This window comes from Mucor velutinosus (genome assembly GCF_035048745.1).
Source record: "Mucor velutinosus strain NIH1002 chromosome Unknown tig00001564, whole genome shotgun sequence".
In the NCBI taxonomy this organism is placed as follows: Eukaryota; Fungi; Mucoromycota; class Mucoromycetes; order Mucorales; family Mucoraceae; genus Mucor; species Mucor velutinosus.
Genome location: NW_027041906.1, coordinates 4,505,035 through 4,530,503, shown reverse-complemented (window position 1 = coordinate 4,530,503; position 25,469 = coordinate 4,505,035). Strand labels below are relative to the sequence as shown.

General features: G+C 41.3%; 9 protein-coding genes across 9 annotated transcripts; 6 read left to right on the top strand and 3 right to left on the bottom strand.

The window, feature by feature from the left end:
* Positions 1-112: 112 nt before the first annotated feature.
* ATC70_011797 (uncharacterized protein) lies at positions 113-1,452 on the top strand (the record flags this gene model as incomplete). Its single annotated transcript, XM_064830982.1, has 2 exons — positions 113-1,145; positions 1,217-1,452. 2 exons carry the CDS (start codon positions 113-115, stop codon positions 1,450-1,452), a joined length of 1,269 nt encoding a protein of 422 aa, XP_064683484.1.
* A 733-nt stretch (positions 1,453-2,185) lies between these two features.
* ATC70_011796 (uncharacterized protein) lies at positions 2,186-3,754 on the top strand (the record flags this gene model as incomplete). The annotated part of the gene is made up of 1 exon (XM_064830981.1): positions 2,186-3,754. The coding sequence occupies one exon, from the start codon at positions 2,186-2,188 to the stop codon at positions 3,752-3,754; it is 1,569 nt and encodes a 522-aa protein (XP_064683483.1).
* Positions 3,755-3,804: 50 nt separating this feature from the next.
* ATC70_011795 (uncharacterized protein) lies at positions 3,805-7,833 on the top strand (the record flags this gene model as incomplete). Its single annotated transcript, XM_064830980.1, has 1 exon — positions 3,805-7,833. The coding sequence occupies one exon, from the start codon at positions 3,805-3,807 to the stop codon at positions 7,831-7,833; it is 4,029 nt and encodes a 1,342-aa protein (XP_064683482.1).
* A 283-nt stretch (positions 7,834-8,116) lies between these two features.
* On the top strand, positions 8,117-9,679 carry ATC70_011794 (uncharacterized protein; the record flags this gene model as incomplete). The annotated part of the gene is made up of 1 exon (XM_064830979.1): positions 8,117-9,679. The coding sequence occupies one exon, from the start codon at positions 8,117-8,119 to the stop codon at positions 9,677-9,679; it is 1,563 nt and encodes a 520-aa protein (XP_064683481.1).
* A 50-nt stretch (positions 9,680-9,729) lies between these two features.
* On the top strand, positions 9,730-13,758 carry MEP2_2 (ammonium transporter; the record flags this gene model as incomplete). Its single annotated transcript, XM_064830978.1, has 1 exon — positions 9,730-13,758. One exon carries the CDS (start codon positions 9,730-9,732, stop codon positions 13,756-13,758), a length of 4,029 nt encoding a protein of 1,342 aa, XP_064683480.1.
* A 3,015-nt stretch (positions 13,759-16,773) lies between these two features.
* Positions 16,774-17,295, bottom strand: ATC70_011792 (uncharacterized protein; the record flags this gene model as incomplete). The annotated part of the gene is made up of 1 exon (XM_064830977.1): positions 16,774-17,295. The coding sequence occupies one exon, from the start codon at positions 17,293-17,295 to the stop codon at positions 16,774-16,776; it is 522 nt and encodes a 173-aa protein (XP_064683479.1).
* Positions 17,296-17,878: 583 nt separating this feature from the next.
* Positions 17,879-18,208, bottom strand: HAS1_4 (ATP-dependent RNA helicase; the record flags this gene model as incomplete). Its single annotated transcript, XM_064830976.1, has 1 exon — positions 17,879-18,208. One exon carries the CDS (start codon positions 18,206-18,208, stop codon positions 17,879-17,881), a length of 330 nt encoding a protein of 109 aa, XP_064683478.1.
* Positions 18,209-21,837: 3,629 nt separating this feature from the next.
* Positions 21,838-23,751, top strand: HAS1_3 (ATP-dependent RNA helicase; the record flags this gene model as incomplete). The annotated part of the gene is made up of 7 exons (XM_064830975.1): positions 21,838-22,147; positions 22,204-22,459; positions 22,558-22,609; positions 22,675-22,779; positions 22,842-23,035; positions 23,094-23,563; positions 23,621-23,751. The coding sequence occupies 7 exons, from the start codon at positions 21,838-21,840 to the stop codon at positions 23,749-23,751; spliced, it is 1,518 nt and encodes a 505-aa protein (XP_064683477.1).
* Positions 23,752-23,916: 165 nt separating this feature from the next.
* ATC70_011789 (uncharacterized protein) lies at positions 23,917-24,686 on the bottom strand (the record flags this gene model as incomplete). Its single annotated transcript, XM_064830974.1, has 4 exons — positions 23,917-24,007; positions 24,066-24,178; positions 24,251-24,309; positions 24,389-24,686. 4 exons carry the CDS (start codon positions 24,684-24,686, stop codon positions 23,917-23,919), a joined length of 561 nt encoding a protein of 186 aa, XP_064683476.1.
* Between the last annotated feature and the right edge of the window lie 783 nt (positions 24,687-25,469).

The following is a 25,469-nucleotide window of genomic DNA, read 5'->3' as shown; positions in this document are numbered from 1 at the left end:
ATGGAAGCCTTCACCGGTTGAAGTTCGTGTGGATCATGGTACTGGTGCCGGAATTGGACTTTGGACTTTGTTAGTGGCTCTGTTGCTCCTCCTCCTGTCAAGATTCTGAGCTATGCGGATGATCTTGAGGTGTTTTTGTCTTCGCCAGAAGAGTGGTCTGTTGTTGTCTGTTCTTGATCTGTATGGCCGAGCATCTAATGCGAAAGTCAATATCAGCAAGACAGTGTTGGTGTCGTTGTCTGGTGTGTCCCACTCTGCTTGGGTTGCTTTGGCTGATTCTACTGGTCTCCAGTGGCATGACGCTCACTCTCGTGGTGCAGTACGTTACTTGGGTTATCCCTTGTATCATACTGAAAGTCAACTTCAAGACTATCTTGATGGTGTCTTGGTGAAGGTCCAGCGACACAGTAACTTGTTGAAACAAAGGAATCTCTCCATTAGGGGAGCAGGACTAGTGGCTAACTCGTTACTGTTGTCAAAGGTATATCATTTGTTGCGTGTTGTTCCTGGTGGTGCTACTACTGCGTCGTGGTTGAAGTCTCTCACTACGGTGGTCCGTGAGTATCTGGTGTCCTTTCGCCCTGGTGTTGCTTGGTCTACTTTGTGTCTCCCCCGCAAGTTTGGTGGTGTTGGTCTCGTGGATATAGCAGATCAAAGCTTAGCTTTGCATCTTGTCTATTTGCAACGTTTGTTGCGTCCACCCTCTCCCAGTGATTTTGTCTCCTCTTGGTTGGTGTATGCTTTTCAAGTTTACACTGGTCATAAGTCCATCTTGCCGTGGTTTTGTTTTCCTGGTCTTTACCAGTCTCGTGTGTCTTCTGTGCCTGCTCTAACACATCTTGGAAAGCTTCTGTTGAGATTGCCAAAGTTAGTTCCTTCCTCTGGTTGGTCTGCTAGGTGGTTTCTTGATCTTCCCTTGTGTTCTGTACTCAGTACTGTGCCTTCTGTTCGTCCTCCTCGTGATCCATCATCTCTTGATCCTCGTTTCTTGGTGTCGGATGTCTCTTTCTGGCAACCTGATCTAGGTATAGTTGATGGTGTCACCTCTCATCTTGCTTGGTCATCTCGTGTTTTGCGCCCTGTTTTTCTTGCCTTGAACCGTGATCGTGGTCCTGTCTCTCTGGTATTCCCGCCTGTCATGGATAGTAAGATAGTCTTGTCTCAAGCAGACTATTTTGCTATGCCCGTTCTGATGGTGCTACCTCTTGGATGCCAGATTGTACACATTGGACTGTCTCCAACTCGTCTCGTTCTGCTGCTCCGGTTGCTCGTCTCTCTCTTGGTGCTTTGCGAAGGTATTGGCACCCTGCAAAGGGTACCATTACCTCTCGTATGGGTCCTCCCTTGAAGTTGCCTGCCCATTTGTTGCTGTCTCCTGCTTTGTGGCGTCTTTTCTGGTCCCTGGAAATGCCTGCAAAGGCTTTCACCACCTTGGTGGCGATTGCTACATGACCGTGTCCCGCACCCGCTCGTGGTGTCATAAGATTTATGCCTACAAAAGTTCTGTCTCCTGCTTGTGCTCTTTGTGGTTTTGCTACAGAGGACCTTTACCATTTCGTGGTGGGTTGCCATGTCAAGTCATTTTCTGGCAGGATGTAGTCTCTTTGTTGTCACTTCAAGAGCTACTCCCCTCTGCTTCTTCTATTTGGTTGGCGCTGACTACCTTTTGTAGTGGTTCAGATTTGTTGGTGATCGATGAGGATGTTCTGATTGCTCTTGGTGCTGCTTACAGTACACTTTGGAAGTATCATTGGCGATGCGTCATAGACGAGGAGCCTTGGATAGCTTCTGCTGCTATCAACATGGTCCGTCAAGACCATGGTTATACTCTTTTCTTCTCTTTCTTTGGCAAGTGTTCAAGCTGGCACCTTGGCCTTGCCTGTAAAACTCTGTATAGATTATAAATTTAAAGCAAATAAAGATACACTTTAATACAAAAAAAAAAAAATCACTTTCTATAAGTTTTTTGATAACGCCATCTTTGAACAACGATATCTCGACAACTAGGATACATCCATCTTGCATCCAAGTATATTTTGATACATCCATTTCAGCTCTACAACATATCTTGATTTCAGATTGATTCAACAATTTTTCGTCGAATTCATCTTTTTCACTACTTTTTCAACAACGCGACTTAGTTACACTCTAGATTACAAGTTACACTCTACGTCTGTTACACTCCATGTCTTCCCAATCTGAATTGACTTGGGCTCAAAGAGCTTCACGTCAAAAGGTGGGTCGATTTCTCCAGCCCAACAAGCGACGATTGGACAATCCAACTGATGTACCACTGGTGGGTACTGTTCTCTATGAAGATGATGACCTGAAGGGTCAAATTTTGGCAAGCAAGGCTATGGCGATTATTCAGCAATCCCTTTCTTCTGGTTCTGTTCTGTTCACGTTTCAGAAAACTTTGTTTCCTGATCGTGTTGCCGCTTACAAAGTGATTCAAGATCAAATTTCACCTGACGTGGAATTTCGACCTCTTAGTTTGTATGATTCTCGTGCTGATGGTTCTCTGCTGATTGAAGCCAGGTTTGCTCAGGTGGAGCATGCACAAGTGGCTATGCGTGAAGGGGTGACAGTACAAGGTGTAGTGTACAAAGCGTCTACCTCCAAGGAAAGTGCTGAATTTGGGGATGTCAAGCATGTGCGGTTTACACTTATGCGTATGGTGGACAAGACCACTTTTTTGTCGGATCTTATGGAGTCCTTGTCGTACTTTGGTAAGGTACTGCAAGTGAAGAAGTTTACTCACCATGGTTACTTTGAGGGTAAACTTTCGGTGATTTTGGATACTTCTGTTGGATTTCAGGTAGGGGATGAGTGGCAGGAGGCCAAACCCCTAGATAGAATGCTCTATCTGAGCGAATTTGACTGTTTTGTGCCAGCGACTTATCAAGGTGCTCCACCTGTTTGTCATTTCTGTCAACACAGCGGTCATGTTCGCGCCAAATGTCCTGAATTGGCTAGACGTTGTTGCTTTAGGTGCAATAAGCAAGGGCACATGTTGCGTTTTTGTCCTGAAAAGGAGGTTCAGTCTGCAAATTTCACCAAGAAGCACAAAGTTCACCATCATTCTGAGAATTCTGAGGATGTCACTCTGGCTCGTAAGAACACTGTGGAATTGATGGAATATATTGAGAAGGAAAAATTAGGCGTAGGTAAGGAGGTGGAGAAGGTAGAAGAAGAAGAACTCGATTATCGTGTAGTCGAGGATGAATCTCTTCAGGGTGAAAGTGTTGACGAATCTGAAAATGATGAGTCCACTGGTAACGAGGATTTGGATCTTCTGAGTGAAGATAACCACCAGGTAAGTATGAATGAGGATGAGGATGAGGACATGGAGGACGACAAGATTGTGCTTGCTGGAGCTCCCAAGAAGCTGGATACCGTGCGTGGTTCTGCCTACTCCAAGTATGCGTCTGCTGAGGTGGCTGTGAATATGAACATTGACTCGCCTGAGGAGATGTTGAATTTGACCAAGTTGAAGGATCTTGCTCAGCGCAAAAGAATGGAGTTCAATGCAAACCTGAAAGGTACTACTGGTGCTGGTGTAAACAGTGGTAGCAAGCTGGGTAACTCTGGTGGTGTTTCTTCTGGTACTGGTGCTAAGGGTAACAAGTCTGGTGTTGCTTCTGGTGTTGCTTCCGGTGGTGTTTCTGGTGGTGTTTCTGGTGTTGTCAAGAATAACAAGACTAATGGCCGTGCGCCTCTCAAGACTAAGCAAGACGCCCGTAGGGCTCAATGAGTACAAAATTAGGCATCAAGATTGGCTCCTTGAACACGCGTAGCTTGTTCATGCAGTCTAATCCTACAAATTTCAAAGAGTTTTCATCTTATCTTCGCTCCTCCTCTCTCCATCTGGATATCCTTTGCTTGCAAGAGGTATCTCATTTCCGCTCTCAATCTACTCTCACTGAATCTCAAGTCCGTTCCTTTTCTTTTGCTTTTCCTAATTGTTCTCTCGTTGTGTCCAAGCACTGTGCTATTATATGTCTTAATTCTCGTTATTCTTTGGTGGATACGGAGGTATTGTTGGATGAACGTTGTCTTGTTGCATCTGTCGTAGATGCCTCAAGCAATGTTTTGTGCAAAGTGGCCAATATTTATGGTCCCGCGCAGTCTTTTGACCGTCCTTCATTTATCTCTGATTTTCTCTCTCTTTCTGTTTGGTCTGATGTGTTCAACACACCTTGGATGGTTATGGGTGATTTCAACATTCACTTGCACTCTTTGTCTACTTCTCGTCAAGCCGATGTCGCTCCTTTTGTTCACTGGTTGCGTACTCACTTTGTCAATTGTCATCCGGATGGTCTAGCCACGTTTCCAAAGAGCAATACTTGTATTGATTACATCTTTGGTCACTCTTCTCTTGCTCCTCGTTTGACTAATAGTCAGTTACTATATATGCCTAGTAGGTGGACGGATCACTCTCTTTTGACTGTTGAAATGTTACCTGCGACAGCTAGTATTGGTCCTGGTAGTTGGCGGTTCAATCCAACTCTGCTTGATGACAAGGAATTTGTTGCGTTGTTGAATGCCACGGTGTCATTGTTCTTCTCTGGTGCTGTTGGTGGTGGGTCTAAGGGTGTCAATACTAGTCAAGGTAGTAGTGGTGACTCTGAAAGCACGGTGGCTAGATGGGAATCCTTCAAGTTGTTACTAAAGTGCTGTGCACAAAAGTACACTAGAAGCATGAAAGCACGATTCAAGAACAAAGTTTTTACGCTTCAACTGGAACGTATTAGGGCTCTGTCAACGTCTGTATCAGGTGTTGAGACTAGGAATGCTATTGATCAAACTGACAGAGTGTCTACTGCTACAGGTGATGCTGAGCAGCAGGTCAGGCAACTAGAAGTTTTGATTGAGAATCAGATACAGAAAGAGACTAGTCAGAATATGCTTCGCTCTGCCACTCGTTGGTTAGAACAGGGAGAACGTAGCAACAAGTATTTCTATCGTTCGATCAAGGTGCGAGAGTCTCAACAGACAATTCAATCCTTAAAGTGCTCTACTACTGGGGATATCTTGGTGGAAGCAGCAGCTATCAACAGGGAGGCACAAGGTTTTTACCAAAGGCTATATACCCCTGATGCTGTCGATGCTGAAGCTATCGATACTCTCCTGGGGAATGTTCCAACTGATGTACGTCTATCATCCTTGGATGGTGATATGCTAATGGAACTTCCAACTCGCGATGTTTTGTTGTCTTTGCTCACTCATGCTCCCAAGTCTAAAAGTCCTGGTCTTGACGGTTTGCCTTTTGAATTGTATCAATATCTTGCTGGTGTTTCAACTGATTTTCTTGACTTGCTTGTGGATGTGTTGGGTGCAGCTTTTTCTGGTGTGTTTCCTCCTTCGTGGCAACAAACTCGTATGGTCTTATTGTTCAAGAAGGGTGACCCTCAGTTGTTGGTTAACTGGAGACCTTTGTCCTTAATTAACAGTGATGCCAAGTTATTTACAAAGCTCATTGCTAATCGTATGAACAAAGTGTTGCCAAAGTTAATCAACCCTTATCAAACTGGTTTTCTCCCTCATCGTCTGATCTCTGACAATGGCTGGTTAAATCAGTTGTTGCTGTCTCACTTGCGTGTTGTTGCTCCTGATTTACCTCAAGTGGCTGTCTTGTTGGATCAAGAGAAGGCGTATGATCGGGTTCATCCTGAATATCTTTGTCGTGTGTTGCTCCGGTTTGGTTTTCCTGGTGAGTTGGTGTCTTGTCTGTCTTCTTTGTTCTTTGGAACCAAGATTTCAATGTCTATCAATGGTTGGCTTGGTGCTCCTGTACCTCAGTTGCGAGGTCTTCGTCAAGGTGATCCTCTGTCTCCATTGCTATTCAATCTGGCATTTGAGCCTTTGCTTCGTTCTCTCCTTGCTTGTCCTGGTCTTTCTGGTGTTACTCTGTCCCCTGTTAATATCCCACGTAAATGGAAGCCTTCACCGGTTGAAGTTCGTGTGGATCATGGTACTGGTTCCCGGAATTGGACTTTGGACTTTGTCAGTGGCTCTGTTGCTCCTCCTCCTGTCAAGATTCTAAGCTATGCGGATGATCTTGAGGTGTTTTTGTCTTCGCCAGAAGAGTGGTGTGTGTTGTTGTCTGTTCTTGATCTGTATGGCCGAGCATCTAATGCGAAAGTCAATATCAGCAAGACAGTGTTGGTGTCGTTGTCTGGTGTGTCACACTCTGCTTGGGTTGCTTTGGCTGATTCTACTGGTCTCCAGTGGCATGACGCTCACTCTCGTGGTGCAGTACGTTACTTGGGTTATCCCTTGTATCATACTGAAAGTCAACTTCAAGACTATCTTGATGGTGTCTTGGTGAAGGTCCAGCGACACAGTAACTTGTTGAAACAAAGGAATCTCTCCATTAGGGGAGCAGGACTAGTGGCTAACTCGTTACTGTTGTCAAAGGTATATCATTTGTTGCGTGTTGTTCCTGGTGGTGCTACTACTGCGTCGTGGTTGAAGTCTCTCACTACGGTGGTCCGTGAGTATCTGGTGTCCTTTCGCCCTGGTGTTGCTTGGTCTACTTTGTGTCTCCCCCGCAAGTTTGGTGGTGTTGGTCTCGTGGATATAGCAGATCAAAGCTTAGCTTTGCATCTTGTCTATTTGCAACGTTTGTTGCGTCCACCCTCTCCTAATGATTTTGTCTCCTCTTGGTTGGTGTATGCCTTTCAAGTTTACACTGGTCATAAGTCCATCTTGCCGTGGTTTTGTTTTCCTGGTCTTTACCAGTCTCGTGTGTCTTCTGTGCCTGTTCTAAAACATCTCGGAAAGCTTCTGTTGAGATTGCCAAAGTTAGTTCCTTCCTCTGGTTGGTCTGCTAGGTGGTTTCTTGATCTTCCCTTGTGTTCTGTACTCAGTACTGTGCCTTCTGTTCGTCCTCCTCGTGATCCATCATCTCTTGATCCTCGTTTCTTGGTGTCGGATGTCTCTTTCTGGCAACCTGATCTAGGTATAGTCGATGGTGCCACCTCTCATCTTGCTTGGTCATCTCGTGTTTTGCGCCCTGTTTTTCTTGCTTTGAACCGTGATCGTGGTCCTGTCTCGCTGGTATTCGCGCCTGTCATGGATAGTAAGATAGTCTTGTCTCAAGCAGACTATTTTACTATGCCCCGTTCTGATGGTGCTACCTCTTGGATGCCAGATTGTACTCATTGGACTGTCTCCAACTCGTCTCGTTCTGCTGCTCCGGTTGCTCGTCTCTCTCTTGGTGCTTTGCGAAGGTATTGGCACCCTGCAAAGGGTACCATTACCTCTCGTATGGGTCCTCCCTTGAAGTTGCCTGCCCATTTGTTGCTGTCTCCTGCTTTGTGGCGTCTTTTCTGGTCCCTGGAAATGCCTGCAAAGGCTTTCACACCTTGGTGGCGATTGCTACATGACCGTGTCCCGCACCGCTCGTGGTGTCATAAGATTATGCCTACAAAAGTTCTGTCTCCTGCTTGTGCTCTTTGTGGTTTTGCTACAGAGGACCTTTACCATTTCGTGGTGGGTTGCCATGTCAAGTCATTTTTCTGGCAGGATGTAGTCTCTTTGTTGTCACTTCAAGAGCTACTCCCCTCTGCTTCTTCTATTTGGTTGGCGCTGACTACCTTTTGTAGTGGTTCAGATTTGTTGGTGATCGATGAGGATGTTCTGATTGCTCTTGGTGCTGCTTACAGTACACTTTGGAAGTATCATTGGCGATGCGTCATAGACGAGGAGCCTTGGATAGCTTCTGCTGCTATCAACATGGTCCGTCAAGACCATGGTATACTCTTTTCTTCTCTTTCTTTGGCAAGTGTTCAAGCTGGCACCTTGGCCTTGCCTGTAAACTCTGTATAGATTATAAATTTAAAGCAAATAAAGATACACTTTAATACAAAAAAAAAAAACTTTTTAAAAGTTTTCGATTACGCCATCTTTGAACAACGATATCTCGACAACTAGGATACATCCATCTTGCATCCAAGTATATTTAGATACATCCATTTCAGCTCTACAACATATCTTGATTTCAGATCGATTCAACAATTTTTCGTCGAATTCATCTTTTTCACTACTTTTTCAACAACGCGACTTAGTTACACTCTAGATTACAAGTTACACTCTACGTCTGTTACACTCCATGTCTTCCCAATCTGAATTGACTTGGGCTCAAAGAGCTTCACGTCAAAAGGTGGGTCGATTTCTCCAACCCAACAAGCGACGATTGGACAATCCAACTGATGTACCACTGGTGGGTATTGTTCTCTATGAAGATGATGACCTGAAGGGTCAAATTTTGGCAAGCAAGGCTATGGCGATTATTCAGCAATCCCTTTCTTCTGGTTCTGTTCTGTTCACGTTTCAGAAAACTTTGTTTCCTGATCGTGTTGCCGCTTACAAAGTGATTCAAGATCAAATCTCACCTGACGTGGAATTTCGACCTCTTAGTTTGTATGATTCTCGTGCTGATGGTTCTCTGCTGATTGAAGCCAGGTTTGCTCAGGTGGAGCATGCACAAGTGGCTATGCGTGAAGGGGTGACTGTACAAGGTGTAGTGTACAAAGCGTCTACCTCCAAGGAAAGTGCTGAATTTGGGGATGTCAAGCATGTACGGTTTACACTTATGCGTATGGTGGACAAGACCACTTTTTTGTCGGATCTTATGGAGTCCTTGTCGTACTTTGGTAAGGTACTGCAAGTGAAGAAGTTTACTCACCGTGGTTACTTTGAGGGTAAACTTTCGGTGATTTTGGATACTTCTGTTGGATTTCAGGTAGGGGATGAGTGGCAGGAGGCCAAGCCCCTAGATAGAATGCTCTATCTGAGCGAATTTGACTGTTTTGTGCCAGCGACTTATCAAGGTGCTCCACCTGTTTGTCATTTCTGTCAACACAGCGGTCATGTTCGCGCCAAATGTCCTGAATTGGCTAGACGTCGTTGCTTTAGGTGCAATAAGCAAGGGCACATGTTGCGTTTTTGCCCTGAAAAGGAGGTTCAGTCTGCAAATTTCACCAAGAAGCACAAAGTTCACCATCATTCTGAGGATTCTGAGGATGTCACTCTGGCTCGTAAGAACACTGTGGAATTGATGGAATATATTGAGAAGGAAAAATTAGGCGTAGGTAAGGAGGTGGAGAAGGTAGAAGAAGAAGAACTCGATTATCGTGTAGTCGAGGATGAATCTCTTCAGGGTGAAAGTGTTGACGAATCTGAAAATGATGAGTCCACTGGTAACGAGGATTTGGATCTTCTGAGTGAAGATAACCACCAGGTAAGTATGAATGATGATGAGGACATGGAGGACGACAAGATTGTGCTTGCTGGAGCTCCCAAGAAGCTGGATACCGTGCGTGGTTCTGCCTACTCCAAGTATGCGTCTGCTGAGGTGGCTGTGAATATGAACATTGACTCGCCTGAGGAGATGTTGAATTTGACCAAGTTGAAGGATCTTGCTCAGCGCAAAAGAATGGAGTTCAATGCAAACCTGAAAGGTACTACTGGTGCTGGTGTAAAAGGTGATAACAAGCTGGGTAACTCTGGTGGTGTTTCTTCTGGTACTGGTGCTAAGGGTAACAAGTCTGGTGTTGCTTCTGGTGTTGCTTCCGGTGGTGTTTCTGGTGGTGTTTCTGGTGTTGTCAAGAATAGCAAGACTAATGGCCGTGCGCTTCTCAAGACTAAGCAAGACGCCCGTAGGGCTCAATGAGTACAAAATTAGGCATCAAGATTGGCTCCTTGAACACGCGTAGCTTGTTCATGCAGTCTAATCCTACAAATTTCAAAGAGTTTTCATCTTATCTTCGCTCCTCCTCTCTCCATCTGGATATCCTTTGCTTGCAAGAGGTATCTCATTTCCGCTCTCAATCTACTCTTACTGAATCTCAAGTCCGTTCCTTTTCTTTTGCTTTTCCTAATTGTTCTCTCGTTGTGTCTAAACACTGTGCTATTATATGTCTTAATTCTCGGTTTTCCCTGGTGGATACGGAGGTATTGTTGGATGAACGTTGTCTTGTTGCATCTGTCGTAGATGCCTCAAGCAATGTTTTGTGCAAAGTGGCCAATATTTATGGTCCCGCGCAGTCTTTTGACCGTCCTTCATTTATCTCTGATTTTCTCTCTCTTTCTGTTTGGTCTGATGTGTTCAACACACCTTGGATGGTTATGGGTGATTTCAACATTCACTTGCACTCTTTGTCTACTTCTCGTCAAGCCGATGTCGCTCCTTTTGTTCACTGGTTGCGTACTCACTTTGTCAATTGTCATCCGGATGGTTTAGCCACGTTTCCAAAGAGCAATACTTGTATTGATTACATCTTTGGTCACTCTTCTCTTGCTCCTCGTTTGACTAATAGTCAGTTACTATATATGCCTAGTAGGTGGACGGATCACTCTCTTTTGACTGTTGAAATGTTGCCTGCGACAGCTAGTATTGGTCCTGGTAGTTGGCGGTTCAATCCAACTCTGCTTGATGATAAGGAATTTGTTGCGTTGTTGAATGCCACGGTGTCATTGTTTTTCTCTGGTGCTGTTGGTGGTGGGTCTAAGGGTGTCAATACTAGTCAAGGTAGTAGTGGTGACTCTGAAAGCACGGTGGCTAGATGGGAATCCTTCAAGTTGTTACTAAAGTGCTGTGCACAAAAGTACACTAGAAGCATGAAAGCACGATTCAAGAACAAAGTTTTTACGCTTCAACTGGAACGTATTAGGGCTCTGTCGACGTCTGTATCGGGTATTGAGACTAGGAATGCTATTGATCCAACTGACAGAGTGTCTACTGCTTCAGGTGATGCTGAGCAGGTCAGGCAACTGGAAGTTTTGATTGAGAATCAGATACAGAAAGAGACTAGTCAGAATATGCCTCGCTCTGCCACTCGTTGGTTAGAACAGGGAGAACGTAGCAACAAGTATTTCTATCGTTCGATCAAGGTGCGAGAGTCTCAACAGACAATTCAATCCTTAAAGTGCTCTACTACTGGGGATATCTTGGTGGAAGCAGCAGCTATCAACAGGGAGGCACAAGGTTTTTACCAACGGCTATATACCCCTGATGCTGTCGATGCTGAAGCTATCGATACTCTCCTGGGGAATGTTCCAACTGATGTACGCCTATCATCTTTGGATGGTGATATGCTAATGGAACTTCCAACACGCGATGTTTTGTTGTCTTTGCTCACTCATGCTCCCAAGTCTAAAAGTCCTGGTCTTGACGGTTTGCCTTTTGAATTGTATCAATATCTTGCTGGTGTTTCTACTGATTTTCTTGACTTGCTTGTGGATGTGTTGGGTGCAGCTTTTTCTGGTGTGTTTCCTCCTTCGTGGCAGCAAACTCGTATGGTGCTTTTGTTCAAGAAGGGTGACCCTCAGTTGTTGGTTAACTGGAGACCTTTGTCCTTAATTAACAGTGATGCCAAGTTATTTACAAAGCTCATTGCTAATCGTATGAACAAAGTGTTGCCAAAGTTAATCAACCCTTATCAAACTGGTTTTCTCCCTCATCGTCTGATCTCTGACAATGGCTGGTTAAATCAGTTGTTGCTGTCTCACTTGCGTGTTGTTGCTCCTGATTTACCTCAAGTGGCTGTCTTGTTGGATCAAGAGAAGGCGTATGATCGGGTTCATCCTGAATATCTTTGTCGTGTGTTGCTCCGGTTTGGTTTTCCTGGTGAGTTGGTGTCTTGTCTGTCTTCTTTGTTCTTTGGAACCAAGATTTCAATGTCTATCAATGGTTGGCTTGGTGCTCCTGTACCTCAGTTGCGAGGTCTTCGTCAAGGTGATCCTCTCTCTCCATTGCTATTCAATCTGGCATTTGAGCCTTTGCTTCGTTCTCTTCTTGCTTGTCCTGGTCTCTCTGGTGTTACTCTGTCTCCTGTTGATATCCCACGTAAATGGAAGCCTTCACCGGTTGAAGTTCGTGTGGATCATGGTACTGGTGCCCGGAATTGGACTTTGGACTTTGTTAGTGGCTCTGTTGCTCCTCCTCCTGTCAAGATTCTGAGCTATGCGGATGATCTTGAGGTGTTTTTGTCTTCGCCAGAAGAGTGGTGTGTGTTGTTGTCTGTTCTTGATCTGTATGGCCGAGCATCTAATGCGAAAGTCAATATCAGCAAGACAGTGTTGGTGTCGTTGTCTGGTGTGTCCCACTCTGCTTGGGTTGCTTTGGCTGATTCTACTGGTCTCCAGTGGCATGACGCTCACTCTCGTGGTGCAGTACGTTACTTGGGTTATCCCTTGCATCATACTGAAAGTCAACTTCAAGACTATCTTGATGGTGTCTTGGTGAAGGTCCAGCGACACAGTAACTTGTTGAAACAAAGGAATCTCTCCATTAGGGGAGCAGGACTAGTGGCTAACTCGTTAATGTTGTCAAAGGTATATCATTTATTGCGTGTTGTTCCTGGTGGTGCTACTACTGCGTCGTGGTTGAAGTCTCTCACTACGGTGGTTCGTGAGTATCTGGTGTCTTTTCGCCCTGGTGTTGCCTGGTCTACTTTGTGTCTTCCTCGCAAATTTGGTGGTGTTGGTCTCGTGGATATAGCAGATCAAAGCTTAGCTTTGCATCTTGTCTATTTGCAACGTTTGTTGCGTCCACCCTCTCCCAATGATTTTGTCTCCTCTTGGTTGGTGTATGCCTTTCAAGTCTACACTGGCCATAAGTCCATCTTGCAGTGGTTTTGTTTTCCTGGTCTTTACCAGTCTCGTGTGTCTTCTGTGCCTGTTCTAAAGCATCTCGGAAAGCTTCTGTTGAGATTGCCAAAGCTAGTTCCTTCCTCTGGTTGGTCTGCTAGGTGGTTTCTTGATCTTCCCTTGTGTTCTGTACTCAGTACTGTGCCTTCTGTTCGTCCTCCTCGTGATCCATCATCTCTTGATCCTCGTTTCTTGGTGTCGGATGTCTCTTTCTGGCAACCTGATCTAGGTATAGTCGATGGTGCCACCTCTCATCTTGCTTGGTCATCTCGTGTTTTGCGCCCTGTTTTTCTTGCTTTGAACCGTGATCGTGGTCCTGTCTCGCTGGTATTCCCGCCTGTCATGGATAGTAAGATAGTCTTGTCTCAAGCAGACTATTTTACTATGCCCCGTTCTGATGGTGCTACCTCTTGGATGCCAGATTGTACTCATTGGACTGTCTCCAACTCGTCTCGTTCTGCTGCTCCGGTTGCTCGTCTCTCTCTTGGTGCTTTGCGAAGGTATTGGCACCCTGCAAAGGGTACCATTACCTCTCGTATGGGTCCTCCCTTGAAGTTGCCTGCTCATTTGTTGCTGTCTCCTGCTTCGTGGCGTCTTTTCTGGTCCCTGGAATTGCCTGCAAAGGCTTTCACACCTTGGTGGCGATTGCTACATGACCGTGTCCCGCACCGCTCGTGGTGCCATAAGATTATGCCTACCAAAGTTCTGTCTCCTGCTTGTGCTCTTTGCGGTTTCTCTACAGAGGACCTTTACCATTTCGTGGTGGGTTGCCATGTCAAGTCATTTTTCTGGCAGGATGTAGTCTCTTTGTTGTCACTTCAAGAGCTACTCCCCTCTGCTTCTTCTATTTGGTTGGCGCTGACTACCTTTTGTAGTGGTTCAGATTTGTTGGTGATCGATGAGGATGTTCTGATTGCTCTTGGTGCTGCTTACAGTACACTTTGGAAGTATCATTGGCGATGCGCCATAAACGAGGAGGAGCCTTGGATAGCTTCTGCTGCTATCAATATGGTCCGTCAAGACCATGGTACACTCCTTTCTTCTCTTTCTCTGGCAAGTGTTCAAGCTGGCACCTTGTCCTTGCCTGTAAATTCTGTATAGATTATAAACTTTAAAGCCAATAAAGATACACTTTAATACAAAAAAATATATTTTTGGAGTTTATAACTATAAAATTGATGTGGTACTAATGTGTTGACATGATTGATAGCTTCTTTCTTAGTAGTTGTAGTTTAGCCATGGGACATGCCGGCTACTGAAGTTGCATGAAGCGATATTGATAGGCATGAGAAGGTAATCGTGGTCAAGTTGATAGATTCATATCCTCACTCACCGATAAAGGAGTACGCATCTTCAATAAACAATACATATCAATGCCACTCTAGACAATTCATCTCCCAATAAGTAGAAAATAATATATATATCTCGTAATAAGAAAACTTGAGATAAGTCATCCATCCTATTCTTTATTTATACTTTATTGATTTTGGTTCACACTTGATTTGATCTCTTGTCATATGTGTGTTGCAGTGACTGTAAGTGCGATAATGATGATTGTAGCAAAAATTAAATGGACGACGTTTACTGACGTGAGTTCATTTTATTTTATAATATATAGTCTGTTTTATGAGTCATTCATCCATATTATCTCTGAACAACCCACCCGGGGCTTTAATCGATCAAACCGATCAAACTATTGAACATTCTATATTGCTAGTTTCAGTATAATAATAGATGTATCAATCTTAATAATAATGTTAGAAGGTTGGAATTTTCTTTTCCCTTGGCAATAGACTTTAATAAGAGTATATTATATACAAATTGTAAGAAATGTGCTCTGGATGACAGTGGTAAAATATTTTAAACATGGAGTTATGTCCATATATGGATATTCATAATTGTATTGCTGTGGATGGTGGGTATAACTCTTTCATTGAAAAATAGAAAAAAAATGCTAATGAATATGGCTATGATCTTAGTTGGAATAAACAACACACTTACAAGAAAAAAAGTTGATAAAAACTCAATTGTTGGTGAATTTAGCTACCGTAAAGTAATAAGTTCGGCTCTGTTGTGCCAGAAGGGCTACAACTGTCTATAAAGATTAAGGTATTCTTGATGGGTAGATATGTCTGTGTTGTGCAACAACATGGACAAGCTATGATAAGTGAAGTGCATCTTAGCTATCTAAATACTGAGGTTCACCAGATGTGATAAGCGTTGTACAAGATAAATTGCTACTTTGGCATTCAGAACTTAGTATAAATAGAATAACTCTTGTCTTCATCAATAAATTTTTAGTTTTGGTGTCTGATCTTATTCAAATAAGTCTTTTCTTGTTTTTATAATATCGACCATTTTTTATAAGCTACAAATAATAATCCTTTTATTCTTTGTGCTTAACAGGCTCATTTATATATGAAATAGAGAGCCAGTCTTCAGCATTAGCATCAAAATTCAAAATATAAAATAGTAATAAGGCAATTTGGTAATTGTTTCATAAAAAGATCTATATTCATCAATTTCGTATGGTATTTTTATCAAAAAAATATGAAGAACTTAAAAAGAATAGAATAGAAGTTCATCGTTATCATATGTTACGGTATATTGGAGTAATAGGTCAAAACTAATTTGTTTTTTTTAGAGATGGACTAAAAGTAAACAAAAGATACCATGAATTGTGAGGGAATTACGGCCCAGAACTTTAAATTTGACTATAAAACATATTGAAAAAGATAAGAAAATGCTATAGACTATAAAGAAGGACGTAGTATAGTTAATAACACTTAATAAAAAGACAATGCAATCAAACCGACGAGAAATAAAGATAAAGTTTATATTATACACTAATATCATATGTAAAATGGCTTAGCTGTACTGATGATGAAAGAAAAAACTCGGTAAAAGAGAATAACTCTTATGCAAAAGATATTATTCGTAAATATATGAAAGACAAAAATATATACTAGTAGCATAATAAAATATTATTATTTATCTAAATAAATTTTCATAATTTACACTATTTGATCCTTCTCATGTTATTTTGCCCAGATTCTTTAGGTATATAACATAATCATTGAATACGAAATCAAGCCTTGATTTATGAATATGATGTTTCTCATAAATCATATATCATACGCATCATTTTTATTAACAAGTAGAGATTATCCCAATTGGCCCAAACGGGCCGATTTATTGAAAATTGCTGCATCTTTAAATATTGTTCTCAGAAGAATTAAATTTAACTAAATAAGCTCTAAACCTTCCTGCATATAGCACGTTTTATTTTTTTATTTTGAAAAAAAGTCAAAAACAGACCCTATGGTCGTCATTTTACTGAAGGTGGTTTCGAGCAAAAACCAATCGGCCCAAATAGGCCGTCTCTTTCACTAACAATAACTTGTATGCCATTTTAAGCAACTTTATTAAAAAAAGATATAGAAGCATTTCAGCAGCTATAAAGAATTATTTAGTTGTGCTTCGAGGTTCGAAATATCATACAAATGTTGTTTACGGCAACCCTCACACATTGGTGCGTCGGGGCTGTAGCTGCACGATTTCTCGACTCTGGTGCCACTGTTACCTGACTTGCGGTAAGGTCCTACATCCTAACCGAACGCGATTGCTCCCATTGTTTCGACTCATTGACACAAGTGTATTAGTTATGCCTCTTCTGGATGGTCTTCGGCGCCGCTATTAGCCAATTTTTGGTAGTACTTCAGCATATTTCATCCCAGTATATTCTTGAAAGAAGCATGTGATATGCCCTTTTTTTATATCATTGGCAAAGACCCTATTTGATTCATAATGATATAGTTATAAATTGATACATCCTCTAATAATAGATCTTCAGCTCTGTACTTGGCTTATTTCTTGATGAAGTCTTCATTTATTTCTATTTTATCTTGTTAATTTTATTTCTTGCGGTACAACAGAAGCGATTTATATGACTAGAACATTGTAGCTTCTGTTTTCTCTGGCTTCAACTCGTCGTTCTGCACACAGCGGTTTATGTCATATGCAGTCGGAAGAGCTTGACAGTATTATTGCCTATTAAAATTACCAATACATGAGACATATACTTACCCTTATGAGTTTCGTACTCACTAACAACTTCTAGCCGCTGGATAGTAACAGTATGGCCATCAGAGTCCCTGTAGGACCTTTGATCCTCGTTGTCCCACAAGAAGACACAAACGCCTTCACCTTCTTTTCTCGGTAGGCGCATACAAACATGCTGCCACCATCTGTAGTCTTCTTCTTGGTGTAAGGGCTACCATAAGAGGGTTCCACTTGCTCGGCTATATCTGTTGTGGGCTTTCCACGAGGCCAGTACCTTCTTCTTGCGACCTGCATGATTCCATACAGTCCAAGGTTGGTCAACATTGAAATTATGTCTGGAGATCCAAACCAAGAATCTGCAATAATAACAGTTCTGCCACTTTCAAACCATGGCTTTACCAACCGCTTACTAGTAATTGTAAGCTTTTTCATACCTGGGTCGTTATCAAACTCCTTCGGCATTGGATCACTGACAGTATCCGTCTGCAGGATGCAATAAGAGTGATGGTCCGCGAGTGTCTTAAACTCTTGGCCGATGGGATGGGGCTTTTGAGGTACCTTCTTCAGGTTTGGCATTCTTTCACCCAATCATTGATTCATTGACTCATCTATGACCAAGTACTTGCCAGGTACAACACATCTTGCCATATGCTCATTGAATGTTTTGATTGTCAATCGAATCTGATAAAGCGGATCAGCTTGCTTGCTTTTAATCGACAGGGCCTCGAACGACGTATGCATACGCATGGTTTCTTCAAATCTTTTGAATGACATGTACTGCTTGAAGTCAACGCTTATTGTAAAATGGCTGGAGCCTTGCTTCCGGTAAGCCTTTCGATCAGAGTGATAAACGACTGTCATCACAGTGAGAAGAGCAAGCCACATCATATACTCATTGAAGCTGATGTCTCTCCAAGTCGCATCGATGGTTCTTGCACGAGCATTAGTACTATTAATGATATAATGGAGTTGGTCTTGCGGCAAGAAGAACAAGGAATACTCCAATGGTGAAGCATGGCGTTGCCCCTCCATGTTTAACTTGGAGCATGATTGCCTGTACCTTCAGAGGAGAGTCTACTATTGACAAGCACTTCTCCATTAAACCAACCCTCTCTGGGAATCAAATCAATTTCCTCTTCTTCTGGTTATATAGCATCGTCTAAACAATCGTCGAGCTCGTCGTTAATATTCTCAGGAACAATAGTAGGCTCTTCGGTACTATAGGATTGTCAGTAGCAAGAGGTCCTACATACTTTAGACAATCTGCCTTCATAGTCAAGACAATGGCAGGTAATTCATCCAATATGGCATCGTACATGACATGGCTGCCCATCATTAAACGCCTAACTGTCTTTCCTTTGATTTCCAAACCGGGTGTACTCCAGTCGTATTTACTCAAGAGAATAAGTTTTCCATCTTGGTCCTTGATGAAGCGCTTGCTGACAGAAACAATAACGTTTACGCAGAGACTAATACTTGCTGGAGGCATAAGTTTCTATTTTTCGGAAGGAGTGCGGTATGTTTTGAAAGATGAATAAATGTTTGTTGTAAGAAACTGGCCTGTTCTTTTCAAAAAATATTTATTATGGTCCTGAATTCTATAACGCTCACAAATTTGTTACATCAAACTCACAGTCATTCACAAATCTGTGTTATATGGTCAGCCCATTTGGGCAAACTTGGTTCCAAATAGGCGGACCTAATCTTTACCTGTAAATAATTAACTATATAAAAGTGCTTACTATTTAGCTTCATTTAATACATTAAGCATCTCCTTACTACCAATGGCAAAAACAATCATTGGCAAATGGGCGTTGTATTCTGTCAGCCCAATACTCTTGTAACGACTCATCTGGGTTAAAATATTTCATGAGAATGAGATGCACAATTTCATATGCGATACGAGAAATTCCATCGTATATGATGCGTGCAGGCAGTTTTGTTTAATGTAGAGGTCACGAAGACAAGATACAATTGTGTTATTAGTTCTTACATCGATTTGCAAGAGATATATACTATACCCAGTTCCAAACGAAAGTAAAAACTGCAATCTTTGGTTGTTGCAAGTTCAAAAAATATACATTTTTGAGCGAGATACGCTAATTTTCTGTTTGTCCACGTTTTTTTTTACCTCAACCCTCAGGGAAAAATTCTAGTTTTCAACGTTTGACTAGAGATAGAAGCAATATATTATCCAATAAAGTATACCATCTTGTGCTTCTGACTGAGGAGTACAATATTCATTAAACGAATTTGTATAATTTACTTGCTAGATCTAGAGATAATGAGTAAAATGTCGGATGTTTGGGGCTCCAAAATGCTATTTCAAGCCCAAGCTTACGTATTGTTTAAATGCCCGACTAAAAGGGGTCTAACTGGGTCCACTTACTTTTTTTAATTAATTTCTTGATATTCTCGTTATAAAGAGTAAACCAAAAGTTATATTTTAAATTGAGGCATTATACGGCACCAGTTGATGCAAAAGTTTGCTTGAAATAGCTGCAGTTTAAGGAATTACAACTGTTTGATTTTTCACACGCAAAAGTACTGAGTCTAAAACAGCTCGGTTACTGACCTTTATAGTAGTTGGCTTTGTTGCTAGGCACTTTCGAAGCAATTCTAGCCCCAAATGCAGGTCTAATCAACGATCGATACTTATAAAATAAATCGAGACATTAATTGACACTTTTCAGTGCACAAAGTTGGTGGTAAAAGCTTGATTCTTTCATTATAAGAATGCTTTCCGTTTTTTTTAGCTCATAGATTGCACTATCAAAATTCTATTCATGTTATGATTGTCTCTCGTATTTCGCCGGCGTTTTGTGTTATCATGATACGTACGATAAGTTCACTGCTCGATTATCTCCAGTACAAGGGCACATACTACCAAACAAAAAGACCTCACATGTAAACTGGGCTAAAAAGGTATTGGATGGGAGAACTGCTTTACATAATCAAGTTCCTTATATCAAATAATGCAACAGATCACGAGTCGAAAGCAATAAGAGATCCAAGCACTTAACCACTTTCAATTACACAATATTGGACCATTATTGACAAATCTATAGTTAGCAAACAAATCGATGCAAACAATTAGAGCGTACAACCCAAGAAAAATTGACCTATGCACGACTATAACGCTGTTCATGATTTCATTATACCAAAAATTTTACTTCCACAGCTCTTTTGCTTATGTAAATTAAATCATTGTGATATCATAATCAGCTGGCAATTGACAGTGCAGTTACTAGATGATAAAATAGACGGCTAGCGTAAATACGATGTATGTATCAGTGAATCGCGCTGCATATTATCTCCGTATAGTAAAGCCAAAGTGTACATTTTTGTTTTCCCTTTTTGTAAACCTACAAGAAGAGGATTACTCTTGAAAAAATCAGAGTATAATATTAATTCTGCATCCACCGACAACCTTTCCATCGATAATTTTGTAGTGATATATGTAGTAAATGTGTAAATTATCAACTTTAACCAACTAGTGCTCAACGTTTCTAACATTGCCAGGCTTCTTCAAATATTAGAAAGTATCTTTAAAGAGAGCATGTTCAGGCAGGACCCTGACATCAACTGAATCCTCTCTCAACCCTACTGCTTTGTTTTGAATTTTAAGAATGTGCTCTTACTTTTTTGCGTAAGACAATGACCAATACACTTTCGATTGTAGTGTAAGTCTTTATTACAAGATTAATTTGATCGCTTTCTGCATGAATTCATAGTTACAAAACGTCATGTCCAGATAACATTTTTAAATGTGCACTCGCTTCCTTCGTATTGCATTCCTCCTTTCAATATCGTTTCTTGTATTGCCCATTATTTGTCATTATAGAACATGTAAATACTCACGTTATTTTCTTGTAACAGGAAATCAATGAAACCTTCTACCATTCGTACAACAAGGAAACCCCCCCCCTCATGCGACCTGTTTCCGGTTAGCGAGATTTACTATTTTGAAAAGAAAGTAAACAGATCTTCAGACCGTTACGGTAGATTGATCCAAGCACCACAATCCATCCTACATAATGCAGCTTTCTAAAATGGAACGTGTTTTATGTATGCTGTATTGCTAGTGAAGTTAGTGATGCTAATAGCTGTAAAGAAGCAGAGCGAATACTTGTGAATTTTGGAATGGTGCATCACTGTACAAAGTCAAAGCGTGCATTTTATTTATATCTGCTTTGTGAACCCGCCAAGTTGTGCAACAGTTTTAGTCATCAAAGCGTGAAGCACCCAAAGCTCTACTCTTGATAAAAAAAAATATATACATATTACACATTTATGTGCGCGCAAAGTTGAGTGAATACAGCGAGCTCAAATGATAAATTTGGCGATAAGCTATTACGTAAAGTTTATAAGTTGAAACTTATTACTCTTGTGTCATGTTTTGACATTGCATGGACCTGTGATTTCGTTAATCAATATACGTTGCTTAATTCTTCTCTATACTAACTGTGCCTGCATGAAGGGCCTCTTTTTTTAGTAAGCAAGTTGGACAAATTTAACGTCGGATGCGTTGAACACCAAGTAGAACATTTCATTTTACCACAGAAAGATGATAAAAGTGAAAACTTCAAAAGCAACAACGCTGTGCTACACACAACATAGAATGGAATTCGAATATTACAGTACGCCCAGATCAACTTAACGAGGTACAGCTGCACACTGCTTGTGCATATTAACAACACAAAAACTGAAACCACACTGTTTCCATCTTCGTAACACAGCAGCATCATGACACATTGCTAATTTGTGCAAGCTATTAAATTTACCTTTTTTTGTGGTCCCTCTTACCGAGAGAATAAGCTTTGAGTACCAACTCACAAGCTGTTTTATTCAATATCAGCGTTTAAACTGAAAAGGATTAGATTGAGTTGATCAAATAAAGAGACGTATCATAGCACACAACTTATACAATACAACTTTTATATATATTAACCTGGCTTGTGGGGGATGTAAATCTTTTATACTGCTCATAATAGCTCTTTGTAATTTTTTCATTTCCTCTTTCTCTTCTTTTCTCTCCTTTTTTTTCCCCCTCTTCCTTTCTTCTTTTGCTTGTTAATGTACTTTCCCAATGATGATGATTTAATTTTAGCGAAAAAGATGAGCAACAACAACAACTTGACAGCACTACCGCCTCGTTCACACCGAAAGAGTAATGGTAGTAACACTAGTGCACCCACCATATCATCCTCATCTATCCTAACAGCAAGCCCAAGAAGTAGCATTGCTTCCAGTATAAGTCGATATACGGGCGGATTAACAACCACATCCACATTTTCATCCATTGACGAGCATCAAAGTCATACCTCAACATCAAATTCATCGGCTATCGATTTTTTGAGTAATTCCATGGAAGATTTTGGCGTTGTCGATACCCTTAACTTTGAAGACGTCGATGATGGACTTATTGGTAATGCCTTCATAACCTGGTCTACAGTAATACACAATATCTTACTATATAAATAGACCACGAGAACATGCATCGGAGCAGAGAAGTTCTAATCGATAGTCTGTTCAAATCTGAAGAAGCTTACACAGAATCACTTGAATTGGTGATGCGCATATTTTTGCAGCCATTGCGGAAAGATGCCACTCATACATCATTCAATTTTCTTGGTATGAAGAAGATGGTGTGCACAGAGCGAGAATTCAGATGGCTATTTGGCAACTTTGAGGAACTGGTACACATGCATCGATTGACCTTGAAGAGCCTTCAAGAAAGGTAAAGATTGTTGTACTATTTGAAATTATTCATTACAAAATGAACAATTAAATTGAAAAATAAGAGAAATCCAAGTCTTACTGTAAATTTGATAAAAGATTGCGCATTTGGGGTCCCACACAAATCCTATCCGATGTCTTCCAAGCTTGGGTAACACATCAAACATTGAATACACAAAGTAACTACATCTAACATTCCGTATATTCATTCTACAGTTTCCAAATTTAGAATGTTATCGTACCTATCTCAACAACTACGCTGTGGCATTGACGACATATGAGAGATTAGCGAGATACCAGCCATTCAAGAAATTCATTGATGTAAGTAGTGTACAGAAGCATTCGAGTGACATTGAGATCATATAGTAACACTTTGCATTTAGACGGCGCATAAGGAAAAATCACTAAAAGGCTCTAGTTTGCTTTCATTAATACAATTGCCTGTTGGCTGTATCGATCGTTATGTCAACATAATCACAAAGTTGGCAGAATTAACTCATTCCATGCATCCAGACTACGTTGGCTTGCATAAATCTAAACTGTGGATTCAGCAATTTCGAAAGAGTGTGCAAGAAAAGTAAGCCCTACTGCAATTATGCCACATCAAATCGACACAATCTAACTAGCTGCATTAGACTTTTGGATGCTGATAATGTAGATCAAGTTTTAATGATACATCAAGCATTGACGGGTGCTCCATTCAGTGTGAGAGCCGAAAGAAGACTTGTCATGCAAGGTCAGCTATCGCGCGTTGTGCTGAATACAAGATCAATGGGTGAAGAGAGGCACTACATGCTGTTCAGTGATTTGCTAGTTTTCGTAAAACCCAAAGTTGAAGGAAAAGTAACACGACTCCAGTACAAGGGCCATTTGGTTTTGGAAAGAGCTCGGGTCCGTTCCTTGACAAAAGATGAAGCCGGTGGCATTGCACATTGCATCGAGATTGTATCCAGTTTCTCTGGCGTTGATAATCTGAATACAACGTTCATTGCTGCTCCTACCGTTCATATACTCTACGTGGGGTCTGATGCAGAAAGGGACGAATGGGTTGCAAAGTTAGAGAAAGTGATTGCCAATCTAGATAAAATAGCAGCAGCCAAGCATGGTATGTGTATATTTAAAAATGGCAAATTTATTATCTGATCTAACAACATTTCTCAAGCACAAGCAACGCGCCGAATGATGCAAAGCAGAGCTCCCCGAGGCAGCCTCACCTCACCTGCTAGCTCAACTATATCCTCTAACGATGAAAGCTCTTCCATCACAAGAGAGTCCACTTCCTATACCAGTTAGCACCCTCAATTCTTTACCAATAGTATGTTTTTATGAATTTAAGCAAAAAAAAAAAAAAAAAAAACACCATTGACTCCTTTCCTTGATTTTCAAAAGAATAAATCCTTTTTACTTGATATATATATATAGCGTAGTATTAATGAATTAGAAATTCAGGTATATTGTTCATTCCGTATCAACGTATTCTGATGCAATTATACCAAAATAGGGCACTTCGTATCTTTCTAGCGATGCTCCATCTAGATATGCTCGGTACCTGACAAGTGCTCAAAATTAGCCATCCAAGCATGTTCAATCATGACATATACGCTTACACTAGCCAAATCAGCAAAAAGATGTTGAAAAAGAATAAAACCCACGATAAAAAGGACGAAATAAACAGCAAGATGAACTGTGCAAGCATCAATGCTGAAAATGTGAGAGAAGACTATTATACATGACCAGAAACGTCAATAGCCCATTTCATTGCTTTTTTTTTTGCACCCCTAAGCTACTTTACCTGCCATGCATGAAATCTGACATAATCGTTCTGTCTCTCGAGAATCAGCAATAATAATCCTGAGTTTTGCCGTTTATTAGTGTATCCATCATCCGCACACCCAGCAGAGCAATGCAACGTTTCATCAGACATCCTTACCTGTTACCGGTCCCAGCACATAAGCCAAAGATGCCTCCACATCAACACGAATAGGTAAGGAAGTTTCATACTTGTTTACACGAATAGCCTGTTGACCATTGAATGCTGAATTACTGCTGCTGCTTCCAGCACCATTTCCACTACCCAACAATCCTTGCTCTGCGTATGAGTCGGAACCAGCTTGATATGAGCTATAAGCTGCTGCTTGGCTAGATTGCTGTTGATGCTTTTGGTGCTTTTTTGGCGAACGGGAAGTTCTATCTTCATCTGGCGAAGGTGAGTACGGCGAGAAGTTCATGTTATGCAGCACAGACTTGAGGAAAGTTTCAAGAAAAAAAGAATGAAAAAGAAATATTGTCTGTTGAGTTTCTTTTTCTTAGTATTTCAACTTGGCCACATACAGCAGCAGCAGGAGCAGCAGGAGCACCCAAAACCCATATGACGTCGTGGTTATCATTCTACTTGATTTATCAACATGATGAATAATGTATAGTATTGCTGTAGTTTCCTATACAAAGACTGATAGCTACAAAATGTATTGTTCCTAGCAGTGTAGCTACTCCCTGTTGTTGTGGATGTCTCATGAATTCCAAACAACAAATTTTGGCTTATCAAATGCAATTTCCTCCGAGCACAAGGCGCTTTCAACGAGGGATCTTTTCAGTATAGAGAAGATATGTCGAGTCATATCCAATCAATGCGCCAAGCACATCAGTCTTTATGTTATGCTTCCCATGGGCTAATGCTATCAAGATTGCATGATTTCTGTCTGTGAAAGGATTTTGAGTCAAATGTTCTACAACTGTCCAAATGACATTTCGTGAATCTTTGCCTTGCATCAAGTAGCAGATAAATCTTATGATAGTACCAGAACCGACACTGAACAGGCATTGCTGTAGTCGAGTCTATCTCATCAAATTCATGCGTTAAATTACACTGCCATTGACATTGACACAAAAAGAAGGCTCTAAATGTGCGTGGACATCTCGCTGAGTCGGAACCAGAGAAAAACGCGTCAAGACAGAAAACGATCCAAAAACATTTTTTTAATCGCTTCCTCTTTCTTTTGAACCTTTTTATT